At 36.7% G+C, this 21,888-nt stretch overlaps 2 protein-coding genes across 2 annotated transcripts; both read left to right on the top strand.

The window, feature by feature from the left end:
- The first annotated feature begins 819 nt into the window (after positions 1–819).
- On the top strand, positions 820–6,875 carry LOC123527110 (eukaryotic translation initiation factor 5A-1-like). Its single transcript, XM_045306393.2, has 5 exons — positions 820–973; positions 2,135–2,304; positions 3,985–4,114; positions 4,533–4,673; positions 5,376–6,875. The coding sequence occupies exons 1-5, from the start codon at positions 929–931 to the stop codon at positions 5,436–5,438; spliced, it is 549 nt and encodes a 182-aa protein (XP_045162328.2). The 5' UTR covers positions 820–928; the 3' UTR covers positions 5,439–6,875.
- A 3,289-nt stretch (positions 6,876–10,164) lies between these two features.
- LOC123527111 (uncharacterized) lies at positions 10,165–19,486 on the top strand. Its single transcript, XM_045306394.2, has 4 exons — positions 10,165–10,416; positions 13,300–13,424; positions 15,670–15,766; positions 16,265–19,486. Exons 1-4 carry the CDS (start codon positions 10,353–10,355, stop codon positions 16,543–16,545), a joined length of 567 nt encoding a protein of 188 aa, XP_045162329.2. The 5' UTR covers positions 10,165–10,352; the 3' UTR covers positions 16,546–19,486.
- The last annotated feature ends 2,402 nt before the right edge of the window (positions 19,487–21,888 follow it).

Raw genomic sequence — 21,888 nt, 5'->3', positions numbered from 1 at the left:
CAAACTTATTTTATGAATCGGACATGGACTTCCAAGAAGTCGTATAAGATGGTACGTCGTAAAGAAAATGTCTTGTGTAATTTTACCCTTCTTTTTTGCATTTAAGGACCTTCTTCTTTGAATGAGTCTAGATTTTATTAGCCGATTTTTCTTAGTACATACTGAAGTTTGACAAAGTCTGGGATTACTCAAATTCTACTGGGCTATGTAGAAAATATTTGATCTGGAACAACTGATACGTATTAGACCTTCCTGATTTGATACAGAAATGCGACAGAATTACATAAAAAATGTGTCGTATGTTTGCTTAATTGTATTATGACTTTGCGTCATGTGAAAAAAAGAGTGCAGCTCTGTTTCTGAATAGGTTGACACGAAATCACATGTTAAGTTTCCATTAACGTTGCGAATGTCCAGCTCACATGTTTATTTGCCCGAACCTTGTGTAGGTGTTAAGTGCGTTTCTACAAAGACAAACATGACAGACAAAATAAAAAAAAATTGAAGATAAAAGCAAATATCGCTACTTTAACTGAAAACGTTTGTTTTTTCTCTCATTTAAGCAGCATAAACTACTACATCCAACATGAAATATAGCTTAATGAGGCGTTCATAAAAGACAGTTTGATCAGATCGTTGATAAGGGATTGTAACACTGTGTTGAAGTCTGTGGATATCTGGCACGGTTACTTCCCCTTAACAGTATTGTGACTGTACCCGTTACATTTTTAGTACTATTAATAGTATTTAAATTTATATGTACATGTGTTGAGTGTGGTATTGCACAACAAGGAGAAATTTATGTTGGATTTCGCAAAGATTTGAAACCGAATATAATATATATACCATTACATTTTCCGATAACCCTACACCTACACTCTACAGCCTGTATTTCGCAAGTGTTGGAATAAAGTATTTTTTATGCAAGATGACGAAGAATTTACGAGCAGCAAAGAACTTCACAAATAGACTAGTAAGTACATACTTCTTTTTTGATACTGAATCCAGCTTTGAACCGGTTACATACGCATTCAATGATTCATGAAATATATGTGAACGAGAATTTTTCAGGACTGGTTATGATTTTAGACTTCCGGCTGACAGAATTTCCCCATATAATTCGATTGAAAAGGGACATTTCAGGCTTAAGAATGTAGATTTTCAGGCTTTCGGTTTTTGACCGAATCCCTGGCCTTTTTTCCCCGTGCATCATGTTCTAAGCGGAAGTGTTTAAAACACGTCTAGTACAAATGCATTGTCCTGTAAACGCGTATGAATGGATTAATCCAGTTTAGTGCTTTATAGGCACTATAGCCAGATTATATCACTTTAATGAGCGCATTCTGCATTATAAATAGATATTTAGGAATACTTTCTTTACTGCTGTTCCTTTTAGGCTTTTCTTAAATTTGTATACCAGAAAGAATAGATCGATAGGCTGAAAAAGGTACACAATAGTACCTTCGTAGAGAGAGAGAGAGAGAGAGAGAGAGAGGGTGCGGGCGCGCATGTGTGTAGAACCTTCACATTGACTCCATTTACAAAAAAAAAAAAAAAAAAAAGAACAAAAAAAAAACTTACATATAATTAAATATTCGTGTTAATAACCAAACGCTTATTCAGTGGTTTGCCGGTCAAAGTGAAAATTATTGACCTCGGTCCTTCGGACATCAGACAATAATTTGAACTATTGACCGGAAAGCAACTCAAATAAGTGTATACTATGGTCTGGCAGCAATCAGACAATTTGCCTTCAGTGTTCACTTGAGTGACGTCACACAGCTATAGACAACCCGCCCGCTTAGCTAAATAGGGAGAGCGCAGATCTACGGATCGCGGGATCGTGATTTCGATCCCTGGGCGGGCCGTATGTTCTCCGTGACTGTTTGATTAAAGACATTGTGTCTGAAATCATTCGTCCTCCATCTCTGATTCATGTGGGGAAGTTGGCAGTTACTTGCGGAGAACAGGTTTGTACTGATACAGAATCCAGGAACACTGGTTAGGTTAACTGCCTGCCGTTACATAACTGAAATACTGTTGAAAAACGGCGTTAAACCCAAAACAAACAAATTATAGACCGACAACTTATATAAGGAACTGTGTACCAATTTTTAACTTTTTTCCGCTGTAGGTGGATGAGAATTCGCCACCGATGTCATTCGATGATGCTATGGACGACTTGGAATCTGGCGACGCTGAAATGTCTCTCACTAGGCCCGTGAAAGCTTCAGCCTTGCGTAAGAATGGTCACGTGATGTTGCACGGGAACCCATGCAAAATCGTCGACATGGCAACATCGAGGTAATCGTATATTTCTATTTGTCGCATAACAAATGCTGTCTAAGAAAAGAGGTCTAGAATAGCAAACCGTATATGCTCATTACTAATTTTAAAAGGAATAAAATGCAATTCTTTGTACTTTGTGACTGTATTAAGCTTTATGTTGCCACACGATAATATGTGTGACTCGGACGCAACTCTTCCTGGAAAGCAACAACAGAAATCTACATTAACAGTTCAAATGACTCCTTTTTGAAACTATTAGCAACAGCATTTTCTCTAAAAACATTTTATAGAAAGACTCCTTTTAATACGCCCGTTTGAAAAACGGGACGTATTATGGGAACGCCCCTGGCGGGCGGGCGGGCGGGCGGCGTCCACAGACCTTGTCCGGAGCATATCTTCTACATGCATGAAGGGATTTTGATGAAACTTGGCACAGTTGTTCACCATCATGAGACGGAGTGTCATGCGCAAGAACCAGGTCCCTAGGTCTAAGGTCAAGGTCACACTTAGAGGTCAAAGGTCAAATTCAAGAATGACTTTGTCCGGAGCATATCTTCTTCATGCATAGAGGGATTTTGATGAAAGTTGGCACAATTGTTCATCATCATGAGAAGGAGTGTCATGCGCAGGAACAAGGTCCCTAGGTCTAAGGTCAAGGTCACACTTAGAGGTCAAAGGATACAAGAATGAAAACTTTGTCCGGAGCATTTCTTCTTCATGCATAGAGGGATTTTGATATAACTTGGCACAGATGTTCACCACCACGAGACGTAGTGTCATGCGCATGAACCAGGTCCCTAGGTCTAAGGTCAAGGTCACACTTAGAGGCCAAAGGATACAAGAATGAAAACCTTGTCCGGAGCATGTCTTCTTCATGCATAGAGGGATTTTGATATAACTTGGCACAAATGTTCACCACCACGAGACGTAGTGTCATGCGCAAGAACCAGGTCCCTAGGTCTAAGGTCAAGGTCACACTTAGAGGCCAAAGGTCAGATACAAGAATGACTTTGTCTGAAGCATTTCTTCTTCATGCATGGAGGGATTTTGATGTAACATGACACAATTATACACCATCATGAGACGAAGTGTCATGCGCAGTTCCCTTCTTTCGAATTACTTCCCTTTGTTGTTACTATAAATAGCTTATATTGTAACTTTTTCATTACTAGTCATAGGGAAAAATCGAGACCACTTTTCTGTAGTACAATATGCATGCTACATCCAATTTTGAGGTGTATATTGACCAGTCTCTACCTGGTAAAGATTTTTGTGAGGACTTACAATTTTTTTTTTTTAAAGATTAACTTCCCTTAGTTGTTACTATAAATAACTTATATTGTAACTTTTTTATAATTGACCGTAGGGAAAAACCAAGACCACTTTTCTGTGGTACAACATAGATGTTACTTTCCAATTTTAGGTGTATTTTAAGGTATCTCTACTTGGTAAGGAGTTTTTTTGTGGACTTAGAAAAACAAAACACTTATAGTTATTACTAAACAACCACAAAGTTAAAATTCCATTTGCAAATACAGGTGCTAGAGTAAAGAAATTTGCTGTGACGGGCGTATATTGTGACATTCTTGCACTCTTGTTGAAAACATTAATTTTTCTCTAAACTACAAATAAAGAGATTTAAAATATAGGTATTGAATATACTTCCTAAAGCAGTTGTCATTTACGCACTTGCAGGCCTGGGAAGCACGGCCACGCCAAGATCCACATTACCGGCCTTGACCTTGTAACTGGGAAGAAGTACGAGGACATCTCACCCAGCACACATACAATGGAAGTTCCTATTTCTAACCGCAAGGAATACCTGGTATGTGTTGGTTTGCATGTTTTCACAGGAAAGTCTCCTTGGCATGAACGTTTTATCTGTCATTTTTCAATAACCAAGATAGTTCCTTGGTTATAGGATATACAGCTGTAAATATTGCATATACATGGTTCTATTTACTAGATAGCCACGCTGCCGATACATTTTTTAAAACACATTTTTATGTTTATTGCACCATTTCGTTTTTGACGTCTGTATTTTATTAAGTCCTACACTAAAAAGAGCTTTAATAACATTTGTGATTTTATTTACCATTCTATACCTATCCCAAGTACGAAAACTACATACAGTAAAAATGGAGCCGACATTTCCGATATTCTTGTTTTTTTTTGTGCATGTACATTTGTGGGGCCGTTAGACGTACGAGATTACAATGTTGAAGAGTTTTTTTATCTTTCAGGTTGTCGACATGGGACGCGAGGGCGTTCTTGCTCTGATGGATGATGCTGGCTTTGTTCGCCATGACATACAAGCTACCGACGATGACATGAAGAAGAACATTGCCGACAAACTGGCTAAACAAGATGACCAAGACGTCTTGGTAACATATTTTAATACTGCTTTATCTTGAAATACCGCCTTTTACTCCAGTTAAAGTAACGATTGGTTACGATCTTCCTTGTTGATAATATGTGATGATATCTTCGAGTTTTTAAATTGCTTCTTGCAGCCCGTTATTTATTCAAACGTTTCTGTAATGAAATGATTTTAGTTAATCTGTATATTTTACTAAATTCTATCTTTATCCTATTATTATATCCGCAGAAAATGTTAAGGGGGGTTACAGGAGTCACCCGACGGTCGTCCAGCCACAGGGATTCTTGTGAAACTTCAGGATGTACGTGACGTATTGATAAACATTGCAGAGTTATACGCCCTGGGACTTTGACAAAATGTATACACTAGCATTGTGGTATACATGGGAGTGGCGCGAACTACTTCCAAAGACGTTAACGACATATATGACATATTTTTAGGGTCAGTTAGGCATTGAAAAGTTATATGCCCTTGGACTTTGATGGCACAATTTCATTTTTCTTATTACAGAGCAGTATTGCAGATGTGATGTTTTATTCTGCTGGAGCCGGCTTCTTGCACCCCCACCCACACATCAGAAATTCAGCAATGGCATTTTTATTGGATGCAGAGATTTTTGAGAAAATTTGGCATGCACCCTTTCTTGTTTCTTAACGAATTTGCAAAGTGTCATCAAATTAAAAATATCAGTTTATATACATTTCAGGTCACTGTGTTAAAGGTGTTGGACAAAGAGCTTGTCATGGCCGTGAAAACTGGTGTCAAGTAGACGATTGACCAGAAGATCGTCACGTGACGGGGCTCTCCGAGATGGCGGATAATGAATTACTCAACTTTCACACAGCGAACATAATTTCAACAATAATTGAACTTTGTATACTACAACATGTCATTTGTTCATACTGTCTTGAAATTTTGAAGAATCTGCATTGTGTAGCTGACCAATACGTATAATTTTAAAAGTAGACCTATATGGAGCTCAAAGTCAGAATAAGTAAAGGTCAACGAAAGCCGGAAACCAGTATTCCTGGTCCCGAGCTCCTGTTACAGTATTCCAAGGCTGTCAGATTTTGGAATAAAGTAGGAACAGTTAACTATGTTTATTCATATCAACATGACTTGTAGAACTTTAGGAAGAGCAGAACGCATTCCACAAATTGGAATCGTAAGAGTTGCAACTGCAGTAAAAACTTTTAAAATGTTGATAATTGTCACTTGGTAAAATGTATTTGACATTCTAGCCATGAACAATTGACTTGTTGGTGTTTGATCGCTGTTAATTACAAAATTCACCGTTCAGGGTTGGTAAATTATAACGTGTTGAAACACGTCCATATACCCATAGGAGGCAGGCCCCGATACGCCAACAACCATCTAGTAAAAAGAACGTGTTTGATTCTCAGATTTCCAGCTTATGTTGGGCTTACGTTTGGATCCGATTTTTTTTACCGGGGGAAAGTGTTGCAGGCAAAACGAAACATTTCACGTGACCCCCGACATGCGCTTCGATGATCCAGAGAATCGTGTCCGTAAGAGGCATTTATATTGCGAAGGATAATTTAGGACTTGAAAGATGTGAGACGGAAAGAAAGTTATAGTCTGCGGTTTCAGTAGTTTTGTATTAATATTTGAAATTTCCCTGACTCGTTTGATTTATTTTCGAAAAAAAATACTAGTACACTTGAAATACAACTCTTGGCTGTGTATTTATACAATCAAGTGAATCTGTATGTAAGACGAAAATGAGTTTGAGTTTTGTCTCTCGCTTTTAAAGAAACAAGTTAAGAATAATACAACTATGTATGTTGCTACCCAATGCAAATGTTGATATAAAACACCTAGAAATAAATAATGTGTTTATGGAAACTTTAAAATAGTAACAGTTCGTCACATACGCGCAGACAGTACTTTGCGATGCCCGGCTCTGACCGTGTTTGCTGTGCTCTGTCCTTGCCTTTTAATTTTTATGACAGCGAAGCGCTAAGGTGACGTTTGTTAGTATAATGTAATGAGCACAGTACGGTGTGTATTGCTGTAGTTTGTGGAAGGTTCAGCTAGATGGTAACGTGGCGTACCTGTTGTGAGAGTTTGAATTATAAATTCTTGTTTTCTTTTTAAGTGTTCTATTATTACTAATTATTGTATTCATTTAAATGTTGAGCCCTTAGTCACTGTTAGACTATTAAATAAAAGTGATATAAAATAAGTGTTATTTTTTTTTACTTGGTCAATGTTTTATCAAACTTGAAGACGCTTATTTGACAAATTACATGGACTTGTAAAATTCACATGTATATCCTAATAGTTTGCCCCACTAGTATCTTTCTGAGATCATTTAACAGGTCTGTGATTAGCCTCTAGCCAATCCAGTTACTTAATCAATGTGAGGAATATATCAGTTACTTCATCTAGCACGTGCCTTATATTCTTTAAGGAAAACATAAAACATTAAAAGACATTATCAACAACAACAACACATGTATTCATCTGCTTTGTAAAGTGGTTTTAGCCCTGAAGAGGTTGATAAGATATATGAGCCGCGCCATGAGAAAACCAACATAGTGGGATTGCGACCAGCATGGATCCATGCTCCATGCTGTTCGCTAACGGTTTCCCTAATTGCAATAGGCTTTGACAGCGAACAGCATGGATCCTGACCAGACTGCGCGGATGCGCAGGCTGGTCTGGATCCATGCTGGTCGCAATCCCATATATCAAATTGAAACTTGGCCTTAACAAACTATCAAAAGTTCATTTTCTAAACATTCTAGCATAAAACTGCTATTCTTGTCACTTCTTGGGGTGTTTTAACAAGGGAGAAAACGTGTGTTAACAGAGATTCTCGCGCTCACGTGCTGTTATAACACATTTTTATATAAGCGAGTTCCGTGGCAAAGAGTAAATGTATTATGGCCCCAAGACGGATAATTCAAATGGAAATAACGTCAACATGAAAAAACAACTCTGATATTCCCGTGCATTTTATGGAAATATAATGACGTTAAGAGAGAATGTATTCACGTTTTTTAGTGTTTTTTTTCTCGCTTTATGCTAGAATAGCGCATGTTCATTTTGTTATAACATCATCAGAATCTTTCAGGATACGTTGGTATCTCAGGCACCAACAAATCCCTCGGGATTCTACAGACGTTATTACACTAAAAAGATATGCGTTATCCTACACATTTAAAGTCCCACGTATTAGTGTCTGATCATGGTCTGCACTGTTCGCTATTCTGTCAGTATCTTTTTGGTAAGCCACCTCTTTTAACAGTTAATGGTATGAACAAGTTCATTATAAAAAAAATAGCATGGTAAGGATTAATCAAAGTTGTCGTGTATCTTAAAATGTCGGGAGATATACATTGATACGTTTGCCCGTTTGTCCGGACTACTCATCAAACACCAATGTTTGGATCTCAACTAAATCTTGTATCAAGGTAAACTGCTAAGGTTTTTTTTTTTCATACTTTTAGCATTTTCCGATGGAACTATTGGTCCTAATAGATCATTTCTGTAATCACAGTCATTACAAAAAGTACAAAACCGACCAATTTTCAGACACCAAGCCGGAGCTTTATTGGGCATCCAGCCATTCCTCATACCCTATAGACCACGAGTCAGTTATCGCTAGGCCACGTGGGAACGAGATAAAAAAAGCAAACTTGTCACTTTGGAGCTACCATATTAAACAAATGAAAACAGCTATCCAGCTACTCAGTTTTGCATCAGTTGCATTTGTATTTCATCTGAGATGGAGGAAGACCTCTGGCACCGGACATACGCAAGTCAGAAGGGTGGCTTTATTAACTGGCGACCCGAGCAGGCATTGAACAATAGGTTAAAATGTATGTTGACCTTTAATAGATTAAAATCAAGTAGTTACGAGTTATATTAGTAACTTTCAGCAGTAACCACTCACGAGTCGGCTTTCCGGAAAAACAAGTACTGGCGCAATACAGTTAGTTCAACCATAATATACAATGTACTAGTATGTTACTCCAGGGCCAACATTAAGACATTCGTATTACGGTGGTCCAGTGATAAACACTTTGGACAGCCAATCTAGAGGTCTCGGGCTATATTCCCGCCTGAGCACTGAAATTCTGCTTACTCCCTTAAGGTATTTTCCATTTATACAGTAGTGGATATAACCATTGGCAGCAAGAAAGTCGTGTACTGGTGTTGTTGACCGAGCACGTTAAACTAAACAACCAGCCTGTCTAAAGATTTAAAAAGAGCCGGGCTATATTTGCCGGAAAAATCTGAAAAGTTTTTCTCTTTCTCTGTCCTGGGGGTCCTTCCCCACTGTCCCTCAGGTCACACCGCTCAATTTCTATACTGGTAGGGTATGCATTTCGCTCATTGAGTGGCTGCCTTTGAATGTAGATGTTAATAGTATAAAATAATAATAATATGTCATGAGAAGAAACTGGCCTAGTACGTTTATAATCCAACCAAGTTAAGTTTAATAAATAATTAAAAAGTACGGAAGGGCATAAGTAACCGATGTATATCATTTATTTACTAACAAGAGCTGTCACTATTAGTGACAAATGCCCCCGAAACTTGCCCAAGAATGCTACAGTTGTCTGCGCAAAATATGCCAGAATAGTTTAGGTATGAATCATATTGTGACAAGACAAAAAAAGTTCTTCAAAGGTTACCTTGACCTTGGAGCTAGGGACCTGGGTCTTGTGCATGACATATCGACTCATTATATGGAACATTTGCGCTAAGTAGTTTTAAAATCCCTTGAATGGCTGAGTTATTGACCAGACAAGAAACAGACCTTGTTTACCTTTGACATCTAAGTATGACCTTGACCTTAGAGGGGTCTGGATCTTGCGCATGACACGTCGTCTCATTATGGGGAACATTTATGCCAAGTAATTTTAAAATCCCTTGATGAACGGCAGAGTGATGAACCGGACACGAAGCAGACCGTTAACATTTGACTTTTAAGTGTGACCTTGACCTTGGGGCTAGGGGTCTAGGTCTTGCGCATGCCACATTGTCTCAATATAGGGAACATTTATGCCAAGTAATTTTAAAATCCCTTCATCGATGTCAGAGTTATGGACCGGACAAGAAACATACCATGTTAACCTTCGACATCTAAGTATGACTTTGACCTTAAAGCTAGAGGTCTGTATCTTGCGCATGACACGTCGTCTCATTATGGGGAACATTTATGCCAAGTTATTTCAAAATCCCTTTATGGGTGTCAGAGTTAGGGACCGGACAAGAATTTACACGGACACGCGCACGAACGGACGGACAGTGCGATTTTAATATGCCCACCTTCGGGGAGTATAAAAATGTTGAGGCTATACTTTAAAATTTCAAGTTGGATAATAACATACACCTGACACTTATGCCCTTCCATAGTATGTAGCAACAGACACGTAAATACAGAAACGGACTATACCCATGTAAAATGTATTTAACTGAAATATGATATTCCGGGTTCATGAATAGCATTGCGTTTCAGAAATTTGAATAACCAAACACAAAGGATAGCAAGATCCGTATTTGTGTAAAATATCGATTTAATGTTTAAATATTTAAGAACATACAGAACAGGAAAATTGTAGAGATTTGTTTTTAGTTATAAAATAATCCGTCTTTTCTTTTGAAATGTGATATGAACTTAAATCGAAATTATAGACAAATTTAGGAAATGTGGTGTAACGTGTTTGCTTTTTCCTGTGGAGCGATACTGGTTATGTGTATTTCTCAATGCGGTAAGTGTTTTAATGAAAATATTTAGATTAATAAATTCATCGCGAATTATTTATATATGTTTTAGTAATTTAACTAGTTACACAGCTGTATTTTCAGGTAGTTAACGTATTTCACTCATCATATATTCACAAACTGCGTTGTTTATCGTATGAATTACCACGGTTCCGAGTTCAGATATATGGCACGATCGAGTGGTTAAATATCTAAACATATGAACGGTGTACCGTGATAAATTAAACGTTTTTTTTTTAAAAAGAATGCATTGTTTGAATTTATTCAAACATACTGTACTCACCAAAGTGTTTTGATGAAAATTCATCGGAGTAGTAATAAACAGGGTATCATGCGGCAATCTGGCGGCATGAGTATGTTCTCTCCGGTTTGCTATGGGCGGCGGCCAAAATTAGTAAATATACAATCCATCCATTAACAAGTTACAGCGCTGTGCATTTCAAGGCCGTCTAGTATGAATTACCACGGTTCCGAGTTCAGATATATGGCACGATCGAGTGGTTAAATATCCAAACATATGAACGGTGTACCGTGATAAATTAAACGTTTTTTTAAAAGAATGCATTGTTTGAATTTATTCAAACATACTGTACTCACCAAAGTGTTTTGATGAAAATTCATCGGAGTAGTAATAAACAGGGTATCATGCGGCAATCTGGCGGCATGAGTATGTTCTCTCCGGTTTGCTATGGGCGGCGGCCAAAATTAGTAAATATACAATCCATCCATTAACAAGTCACAGTGCTGTGCATTTCAAGGCCGTCTAGTCTAAAACTCCATCCCGTCCAATGAATTTGCATCCAACGCATTGTATTTTGAAACCATTTAATACAAAACTTCATGGCACCCATTGAAACATGAAACGATGCATTGACAAAAGCTTGTTGCAATGCATCGAAATATGAAATCATCCGACAAAACATGATACCATGCAGCTCAATGTGTAGCCGTTGAAACCAACATGATAACGTGCAGTGCATGTTAGATGAAGTGATTTATCGCTTTGTGTAATTCAGAGCGGCTTATAAAAACTTGATGCCATGTAGTCCAATGTGAAAATTTCTAACGCATCACGAGTTCGTGCACTCTAAAATGGAACGATTCATTACAACTTGATGCCGTCTGATGCATATTGAAACCGTTTTGTGTAATTCGGAGCGACATATAAAAACTTGATGCAATGCAGCTGATGAAACCCTTCGGCACACCGTTAGTACGGTACTACATGCACGTCGGTAAAAGGTTGAACATATGAACCTAAGCCTTTCTTATAAAACAAAATTATATTGAACATATGAACCTAAACTTTTCTTATAAAACAAAATATTGAACATATGAACCTAAGCTTTTCTAATAAAACAAAATACTGAAATATTTGGTCTTCACATTTGTAAATGTAGTTAAACAGGTTGGGCACATCTCCCGATCGGGGTATATTATTTCGATCTGGGTGTCTTACGTGGGTGTCTTATCCAAAGGGTAATACAAGAACAACAGAAAAGCATATATCAGTTTACATACAAAAACTTAACCAAACACTGCCAAGTCGAAAAAGGGGAATATTTGGTAAAAAAGCAAAATAGAGTTATGAAACCTATGCGATGTAAATAAGATCATCACAGTGAACAAGTGTGTGACGTTTCAATGCATTTCCGTTAGTTTGTACTAAGATACCAGCTTACATACAAAATCTTAACCCAAAACTGCTAAGAAAGGAAGGGGCATAATTTTGTAAAAAAGCAAAACTGAGTTATGAAACCTGCTCAATATAAGTCAGTTTATCACAGTGAATAAGTGTCTATTCCCACAAATGGTTACTGGGGTGCATACACAAAAACTTAACCAAACCGGAACGCCGACACCAACGTCGGCGCCGACGCACGGGTGAGTCCAATAGCTCAAACCAGATGCTGGCCCACCACCCTCAAAATTGGAGGCGCTGCCCTCTCCTCCCACCGCTGCTCCTACGCCTAACTTGTGTCATGTATATAGGTAACGGAATTCATTTTACTTTACTTTAACTAGCACTTTCATGTAGCATCAGTGTGATTATCTTGCATAATATGTTTTGAAAAATAACACTGAATAAAATTAGGAGACAACAACAGTACAACTAATTAGACATGGCACCTTTTATGCAGACAGGGTTACACTACTATATTACAAGTTGCACCTGAAACTGTGAAAGTAGAAATAAAATATTATGCAAATTCAAATCATCCCTCTCAAATACCTTGAATAATTGTACAAAAATATCGGCCATGATAATTATATTGCATGACAAAAGCTTGTTATAACACTAGGATTGTTTGTCTTTTCAAATAAGAAAGTATTACGTCCAAGTTAAGATGGGAGTATCCCAAATGATTAATCTCAATTTTCTTTCGTCTGTTATAATTATTGAATAAATAATTACTTATATAACTTTATAAATATACCTATGTATACAATATATATATATTTTAATATGGAAAACTCACGTCAATATAAGTACTTGTATAACTTTCACATCACATGTTTATTGCGCTAATGGCGCAGTAGTTTTTCTATCTATATTTCTAACTGCACGAATACTCAGTATTTCTATAAACATGTATTAGTACTACCTGGAACTCTCTGATTATGTACTTATACTATTAAATGACTGCAAATGCATTTATTTGACGATAATTCGAAAACGGTTCCCTTTTCAACACGATCTTACATTTCAAATGCTACGTAGATGAGCACGAATACATTTTCTAAAGACTGTTACTTATGGTTATTTCGTTTTGGTTTAAAACCTTTGTCCAAATGGTCACGTTGATTTCGCATAGATCTATATAGCTAAAACTATGAACTGATTTGAATCCTTCCCTGTTATGTTTCAGCCGGTATAAGATGTTTCCAGTGTAGTGATTCCGGCGACGACGAAAATGCAGATTGTCTGCGTGGTGTGCGGGGGCTATCGGGGCAGAGGGCTGACTTTGAGCGACAAAATACTACAAAAACTTCTGTAAGGATAGATAATTGATATTTTCTATATGTTTTAAAGGGAAAGAACGCCTAGCCATGATTTGATTTAACATGAAAGTTGTCCGGCAATTCATAAGGCTGATAGATATTTTATAATCGGATTATTATTGCAAAAGGCATGTTGGAAACGATTTGGCATTTTGAAATTTAATGAAATGGCTTACCACGGTGGCAGTCATATTTAAGTGTGTTTATGACATCATTTACATACTGCTGAATTATTATTTCGCAAACACCCTTTTAAATACTTTAATTTCTCCAAAGTTTCTTGACATTAAGTTATAAAGCATAGTAATTTCTTTCAGTTGGAAGAAAGTAGGGAAGCATTTTTTTTTCAGAAATAAGAAAATGTGGTTTATATGTTGTTACATTATAATTTTAGTGCATTTCTAACTCTAGATCTAAAAAATAATATTTGAGTCGCACAATGAGAAAAACAACATAGTGCATTTGCGACTAGCATGCATGGATCCAGACCAGGCTGCGCATCCGCGCAGTCTGGTCAGGATTCATGCTGTTCGCTAAAGGTTTCTCTAATTCCAATAGGCTTTGAAAGCGAACAGCATGGATCCTGACCAGACTGCGCGGACGTGGATCCATGCTGGTCGCAAATGCACTCTGTTGGTTTTCCGATAGTGCGGCTAATTTATCTATAATATCAATGCATTGTTGACCACAACTGAAAACAGACTGAGTCCTTTGCTATGAACGGCCTCTTTAGAATATATGAGCCGTGCCATGGGAAAACCAACATAGTGGCTTTGCGACCAGCATGGATCCAGACCAGCCTGCGCATCCGCGCAGTCTGGTCAGGATCCATGCTGTTCGCTAACAGTTTCTCTAATTCCAATAGGCTTTAAAAGCGAACAGCATGGAGCCTGACCAGACTGCGCAGATGCGCAAGCTGGTCTGGATCCATGCTGGTCACAAACCCACTATGTTGGTTTTCTCATGGCACGGCTCATATTACCTTTTCTTAACATTAGTTTTCATGTTATTCACACTACACAAATCATTCAAAGTACTTGACATATTCTGAAGAAACTCAATGTCACCAGCATACAATAAGATTTGTCAAGATAGAACCGCGTCCAAGTGCTTTAATCTTTATTCCTAGTTTGTAAATAAAATAATTGAAAAGGTTGGCGACAGAATGCTGCCCTGTCTTAAACCTATATTTATATCAAACCAGTCTGATGAAAATCCATTTAATCTGATACAAATGATTTAACTACAGTTTACTATCAACACCCAACTTTGCCATTTTTAGAATCAATGAAAGTAGCATAAGTTTGCTTTTTCTTTTTAAACGGGTTTCGATAAAGAGTGCTTTGACTGGAAAGTGACCAGCATTACTACGCCTCTTCCTGAAGCCATTCTGTTCATCGACCAGTTTATTATTTCTTTCAGTTCAAACTGATAACCTATCGCTTAAAGGGCATGGAATGCCTGACAATAAGTTAGGTTTATATGAAAGCCATCCCCACGCCTTTCATGACGCTGAAAGAATTTTTAAAATCGGAGCACTATTGAAAAAAAAATGTGACAGTTTGAAATTTAAGGAAATGGGTGATCCAGAGGCCCATGCTGAAGTTGTTTATAGTCATTTACACACTAAACTGTTTTATTGAAAAAAAAATGTGACAGTTTGAAATTTAAGAAAATGGCTGATCATGGAGGCAGCCATTTGAGTGTGTTTATGACGTCATTTACACACTAAGCACTGCATTTTTAATTTAGAAAATAGCCTTTAAAATAGATTAATTTCATATGTAAGATGTAAAACATGGTAATTTCTTTCATTATAGCTGGAAAAAGTGCAGAAATTATTTTACAGAAATAACTTATACCTGGTGGAGCAAGAGTTATTCCCCCAGTAACTTACTGGCTCTCACGCTTCTGTAGAACCAGTTTTCGAAATAGAGTAACTGATACCTTTGCCCGATTGTAACGTTATTTTACCAGTTTCAAAACATGCATTAAATAAGACATGTAAAAATCTCACTGCAGTATCATTTTTAAAGACTTCACTTTAGTTCTAAAACATGTTTACTAAATGATACTCCTGCTGACCTACTTGCTGTTACTTAACATATGGTATTTTCATATTAATGTTACCGCGGCCTAAAGGGACCTTTTTTGCTTTGAACTGAGCTGTGTTAATTTTGTTAATGGCAATGATATCACTTATGTCTTACAGATAATTTCTGCTATTCGTATTTCAGAAATTTCCCCACTTGAAGGAATGCAGTCACTACTTTGATAGGGTAACTGGCAGACCTTTGTATCAATTCTGTAAAATTGAAATGATATACTCCGCAGGTAAAGTGTTTTTTTTCTGTTTCAGAGGTTCATATGTAGATTTTCATTGTACCAAAAAAAAAAATAAACAAAAAAAATTACCTGTTGAAATTTGACTGGAACCTAATACAGATTTTTTGTACAAAAGCAAGAAAAAAAAAATGATGCACACGTCGGGTATCGAACCCAGGCCGCCACGGATGAATATGTATTTATAGATAGTTATATATATATATATTTATAATTAAGGCAGTTTACATGAGTAAAGCGTTATAAACGCTTTTCGAATTTCATTGTAAAATTAGTAAAACAACTAATTCTTCTGTGCTTCCATAGCAGTCTATCAGTAATTAAGTTTCAAAGCTTTCTTAAGAAATATAGCATTAATTTCCTGATAACTATGTTTTCTGATATCTGGAGGCCAGTGCCTTTAAATGCGATAGATTTATTACATTGTCGATCATTTAAATGAACCGTAAACTTGTAATATAAAGTAAAATCAATTCTTTTTTATTCCAGGTAGTTTAAATGCATACATCAGAGACTGCAGCAATGGCGAAGATTTCTCTGCCGATCTTAATCTTACAAGACTTAGTTACCAGAAGAATTACCTGAGACCCGACAACCAGTCCACGTGCGGGTATAGCCACCGTCACCTTGCAAATATATGTGTACAGCTCTGTGATACGGACTTCTGTAACGGGCCTACGGCGGGGCAAAACTTATTGCATGGTCATCAGACTTTAATATTTCTGATAACTGCTGTTGCTGTTAATGTTTTCTTCATGAAACTGATATAATCAACACAAACTATGTTTTAAAAAAGGTGATGACTTACTTACACTAATATAACGTGAAATATATGTATACAAAAAGGTACCCGTTTTCAGGCAATCGAAATGAAACACTGACAAGCAAAAGCATCTTCGTTGGCCGTTTTCTCCGGAAATCACGTGTCAGTGTAAACATACACCAAAACGCATAGACGCTTGTCAAATAAATTATAAAGAAAGCATCTTCATTGTTTTTGTAACAATAGAAAGTGGGATCAATGTTATATTAGATTGTATAGTGTAGAATGATCTTAGATAAATGTTTTCTGAGAAGGCGTCATGCTTTGAAAACGAATTTTTGAACATTAGTAAAGTTAATGGTTAAGATTGTTATTTACTAATCATTCCTTAGTGCGACTTTGTACAACTTCCTGTTTCAACATATACACGTGTTCTACAGATACGCTATTTTAGCCTATGCAAATAATGTTAACTATATTTCATTTATGTACCTGGCTTTATCTGTTAAGAGAAACGCATGCTAATTTGATAACACTGAATAGATGATACTGTTTTAAGTGCTTGCTTGTCTAGAGCTTCTTTTAAAGAAGTACTTTGAAAGAAAAATCGGTATCAATTAACAATATGTTTCTCGGATTCACTATGTAAATACTCGTTGTGTTGAACTTTATGTTGTGCTTATTCTAAGTCTCTTATAATTCGAATGGTCATATACATGTGCATGAAATGTTACATATATATTATATTCAGATATAGTATAATGAGACAATAATAAATGAATTATATATTTTCAGATATTTTGTACAAGTGACTAACTGAAAACTAGAGTTCTTTATAACAATCGTTTTGCATGTATAGCTTATATTTTTTACCTTTAAAAGTGAATTCACCAGTAAGATTAGTGTTTTCTGTACATGGTATCGCTTGAAGTTTTCTTTCTTTTTAGTATTATGTTTGTAATATCACTAAGAATGGTACATCGATTTTTACAATACGTGGCGTATTAATTGCCAAAACATTGAGTAGACGAAAGTACTTTCGTACAATTTCTTTTTTCTTTGTTTTTGTCTTCTTCTTGTCTACTATCTCGGAGCGATTGTTCTTGAAATTGCTGTTTTTTTTGTGGACATATTAGAGCTATAAAAAGAAAGGATCCTTAAAAGTAATAGAATTATGTTTTGACATATTGCAGCACCTGAAGTGTTAAATATTTTATGTTTTTCTAGTATATGAATTTTAAACACACAATGTATAAATGTTATTTTTCATATTTCTGTGTAGCAAGGTTTACCTGATGTCTGTGGTTTAACTTGGCCAAAACGATTGTTAGCTCACCAGAGCACAAAGTGCTCAGGGTGAGCTATTGTGATCACTAACCGTCCGGCGTCCGTCCGTCCGTCGTCCGTCCGTCCACACTTTCCTTTGAACAACATCTCCTCCTAAACCAACAGGCCAATTTTGATGAAACTTCACAGGGATGTTCCTTGGATGGTCTTCTCTAAAAATTGTTCAAAGAATTGAATTCCATGGAGAACTCTGGTTGCCATGGCAACCGAAAGGAAAAACTTTAAAAATATTCTTCTAAAAAACCAGAAGCCCTAGAGCTTAGATATTTGGTGTGAAGCATTGCCTAGTGGACCTCTACCAAATTTGTTCAAATCATGACCCCGGGGTCAAAATTGACCCCGCCCCAGGGGTCACTTGATTTTACATAGAAAAATCTTAAAAAATCTTCTTCTCGAAAACCAGAAGCCCTAGACCTTAGATATTTGACATGTAGCATTGCCTAGTGGACCTCTACTAAAGTTGTTCAAATCATGACCCCGGGGTCAAAATTGACCTCGCCCCAGGGGTCACTTGATTTTACATAGGAAAATCTTCAAAAAATTTCTAAAAATAAAGCAGAAGGCCTAGGTCTTAGATATTTCACATGTAGCATTGCCTAGTGGACCTCTACAAAATTTATTCAAATCAGACCCCCGGGATCCAAATTGACCCCGCCCCAGGGGTCACTTGATTTTACATAGGAAAACCTTAAAAAATCTTCTTCTCAAAAAGCAGAAGCCCTAGAGCTTAGATATTTGACATGTAGCATTGCCTAGTGGACCTCGACTAAAGTTGTTCAAATCATGACCCCCGGGGTCAAAATTGACCCAGCCCTAGGGGTCGCTTGATTTTACAAATGAAAATCTTCAAAAATTTTCTTAAAATAAACCAGAAGGCCTAGAGCTTAGATATTTCACATGTAGCATTGCCTAGTGGATCTCTACAACATTTATTCAAATCATGACCCCAGGGTCAAAATTGACCCCGCCCCAGGGGTCACTTGATTTTACATAGGAAAATCTTCAAAAAATTTCTAATAATAAACCAGAAGGCCTAGATCTTAGATATTTGACATGTAGCATTGCCTAGTAGACCTCTACAAAATTTCTTCAAATCATGACCCCCGGGGTCAAATTGGCCCCGCCCCATGGGGTTACTTGATTGTACATAGAAAAATCTTCAATATTTTCTAAAAATAAACCAGAAGGCCTAGAGCTTAGATATTCGAAATGTAGCATTGCCTAGTGGACCTCTACAAAATTTGTTCAAATCTTGACCCCCCAGGGTCAAATTGACCCAGCCCCAGGGGTTACTTTATTGTACATAGGGAAATCTTCATAAATTTGCTTAAAAATAAACCAGAAGGCCTAGATCTTAGATATTCGATATGTAACATTGCCTTGTCGACTTTTACAAATTTGTTCAAATCATGACCCCCGGGGTAAAATTGGCCCCGCCCCAGGGGTTACTTGATTGTACATCGGAAAATTTTCCAAAAAATTTCTAAAAATCATCAGTTTGACATTTGAAACATATTACTCTGGTGAACGATCCAGGGTCATCATGACCCTCTTGTTTTATTATGTCATGAGGTGTGAGACGTTAATAAACATATCTTGTTTATTGTTGTATTCTATCTGGTTATTATCGACTTTCAAGGCTGCAATTATTTTACAGTAAGGTAAAACAAGGTAAACTTAGTGTAATAGCTAGTCAGTGGACCGTTTATATATTATGCTACTGTTCAACATTATCGAGCACGGGTGGTAAACGCGCAATCCTATTCCCATTGGGAATACGCTTAAAATGGGTTGCGCGACTTCCGGTGCTGGTGTTGCGCATCAATATATACAAAATCGAGGTAGGTGGGTTTTTGTTTTTGTAAATAATGACACATTTATGAGTGTTTTCAAAAAAAGCAAAATGCTATTCGACACAAAAATGAATAAAGATCATATGTTTGAAATGCGAAATTATTAATTTAAGAATCAGCCCTGATATCATGAAAACTCTGCTGGCTCGGTCTGTCAGAAAAGTTTGGAATCATAAAAATGCAAATTTTCTAACTCTTGTGCCTTCTTTCTGGAAATGTGACGCTTCTAATGATCAAACACGTGTATAACAGTCATGAATATTACATACACTTGAACGAAATGTTGCTTTAGGGGGAAAGATTGGCAAAAAAAAACAATCGGGAATGGGGTTGCGCCCTGGGAATGGAGTTGCGCGTATACATTATATACATTATGATGTATACGAGCAACTCCATTCCCGGTGCGCAACCCCATTCCCGATGATTTTTTGTCAATTATGTCCCTGTAAGCAGGATTTGAAGCAAATAATTTTGATATTCGTTACTATATAACAGTTGAGTTATCATAAAAAGCATCAGATGTCCTCAGATTAGGTATATGAGGTCAGAAACTTCCATTTTTGTTGATTTCATACTTTTTTCACACTTCGTGTCGCCAGAGTTTTTGTGATAATAGAGCCGAATCATAAATTACAAACCAGATATTTTATATATACGATGTATCATCATATTTGTGTCGAATAGCATTTTCCTTTTTTCGAGAAAAAATATTCTTGTCTCATACGAAGCAAAATCATGACTTCACATATCTCAATTTCGTCTATTTTTACGCGCAACACCAGCACCGGAAGTCGCGCAACCCATTTTAAGCGTATTCCCGGCGGGAATTGGGTTGCGCGTTTACCACCCGTGTCGAGACTAAATCATATGTGACTATGCCCTAATTTGTTTTCCGAAATCCTGTCAAGTACATGGTAAATGACACAATACAGATATAAATATATAAACTTCTGGGCCAAACGAATAAAAAACAATAATAGTTATATCCATTTGTGACAGGAGTCTTGGTTTTGAGTTAGACAATTTTCTTCAACAAGCATCTTCCCTATATCCTTACAGATCTAGCACGATTAAGAAACTTTAAATTACTTGTAACAGTTATACATGTCGAAACACATAAGTATAGTACATGCACCACGGCAATAACCGGTAGCAAAATGTTTCATTTAGAAGTATTTTCTTTTAATATAAACAAAGAAGAATTTACCGTGTATTGTCTTGTCGATCAGAACAAGTTCCGCAACATACTTTTGGCTATTCCGGTTTACTCCCTCATATTTAAAACCGCATTTTATTCCAGATTAGTACCCCTTCCTGGTGTAATTCGAACGTGTTAGAATGGAAATAGATGTTATTTTGTGTCCTTTGTTGGCAAATAAAACACGTTCGTTCAAATGCGTCGTAATTAATTAGATTACAACGCATCTGAACTCAAAATCGTGTTTTATTTGCCAACAAAGCACGCAAAACTAAAATCTATTTCCCAAATAGGTTAGCTAGTTCTCAGCTTGCCAATTGTTTTTTTTGCACAAAAAGCAAGATAAAACCTTGTATGGTACTCGAAACATTCGGTCTTTTTCGTCGTTTCAAACAAAAAACAAAATCATTTGTAATACGGACTCAAACAGTCGCTGAAACAACATTTTAATGATTGGATCAGAATAGATATACTGTCCATCGTATTCAAATGTAAAACTTTGAGAAGTCTAAAATCTGATAGAACTTATAAACATGTTTGAACACATATATAGTGACTTCAACATAGTTCGACGTTTTGCAGATAAAATTGAATTGATTTTGTTAAAAGCATTGAACGTCAATGAATGAAAAGAAAAAACTGTTTGTTTTACATGTTAGATCAAAATATATTTCACGTGTGGACACCACATTTTGCATTTTCACGTGTGGGTTCGTCATTCGTGAAAATATTTCATCTGGTATTACTATGTTACACCGAAACAACCAAGTATCCTCTGTTTAATTTTTTGAGGGGCATTTTTCTACAGGAATGAAACATACAGATGGTTCTGAAGCATTAACAGAAGTGAAAATATTTTAAACCACGACAAGAAATGACACAGTTATTTTATAGATATGGCCATATCGTGGGATAACGCTTATTAATGTCCTAGCGAAAATATACTCGCAAA

Source organism: Mercenaria mercenaria, chromosome 14 (genome assembly GCF_021730395.1).
Source record: "Mercenaria mercenaria strain notata chromosome 14, MADL_Memer_1, whole genome shotgun sequence".
In the NCBI taxonomy this organism is placed as follows: domain Eukaryota; kingdom Metazoa; phylum Mollusca; class Bivalvia; order Venerida; family Veneridae; genus Mercenaria; species Mercenaria mercenaria.
The sequence above is the reverse complement of the archived record's forward strand: the minus strand, read 5'-3'. Positions and strand labels throughout refer to the sequence as shown.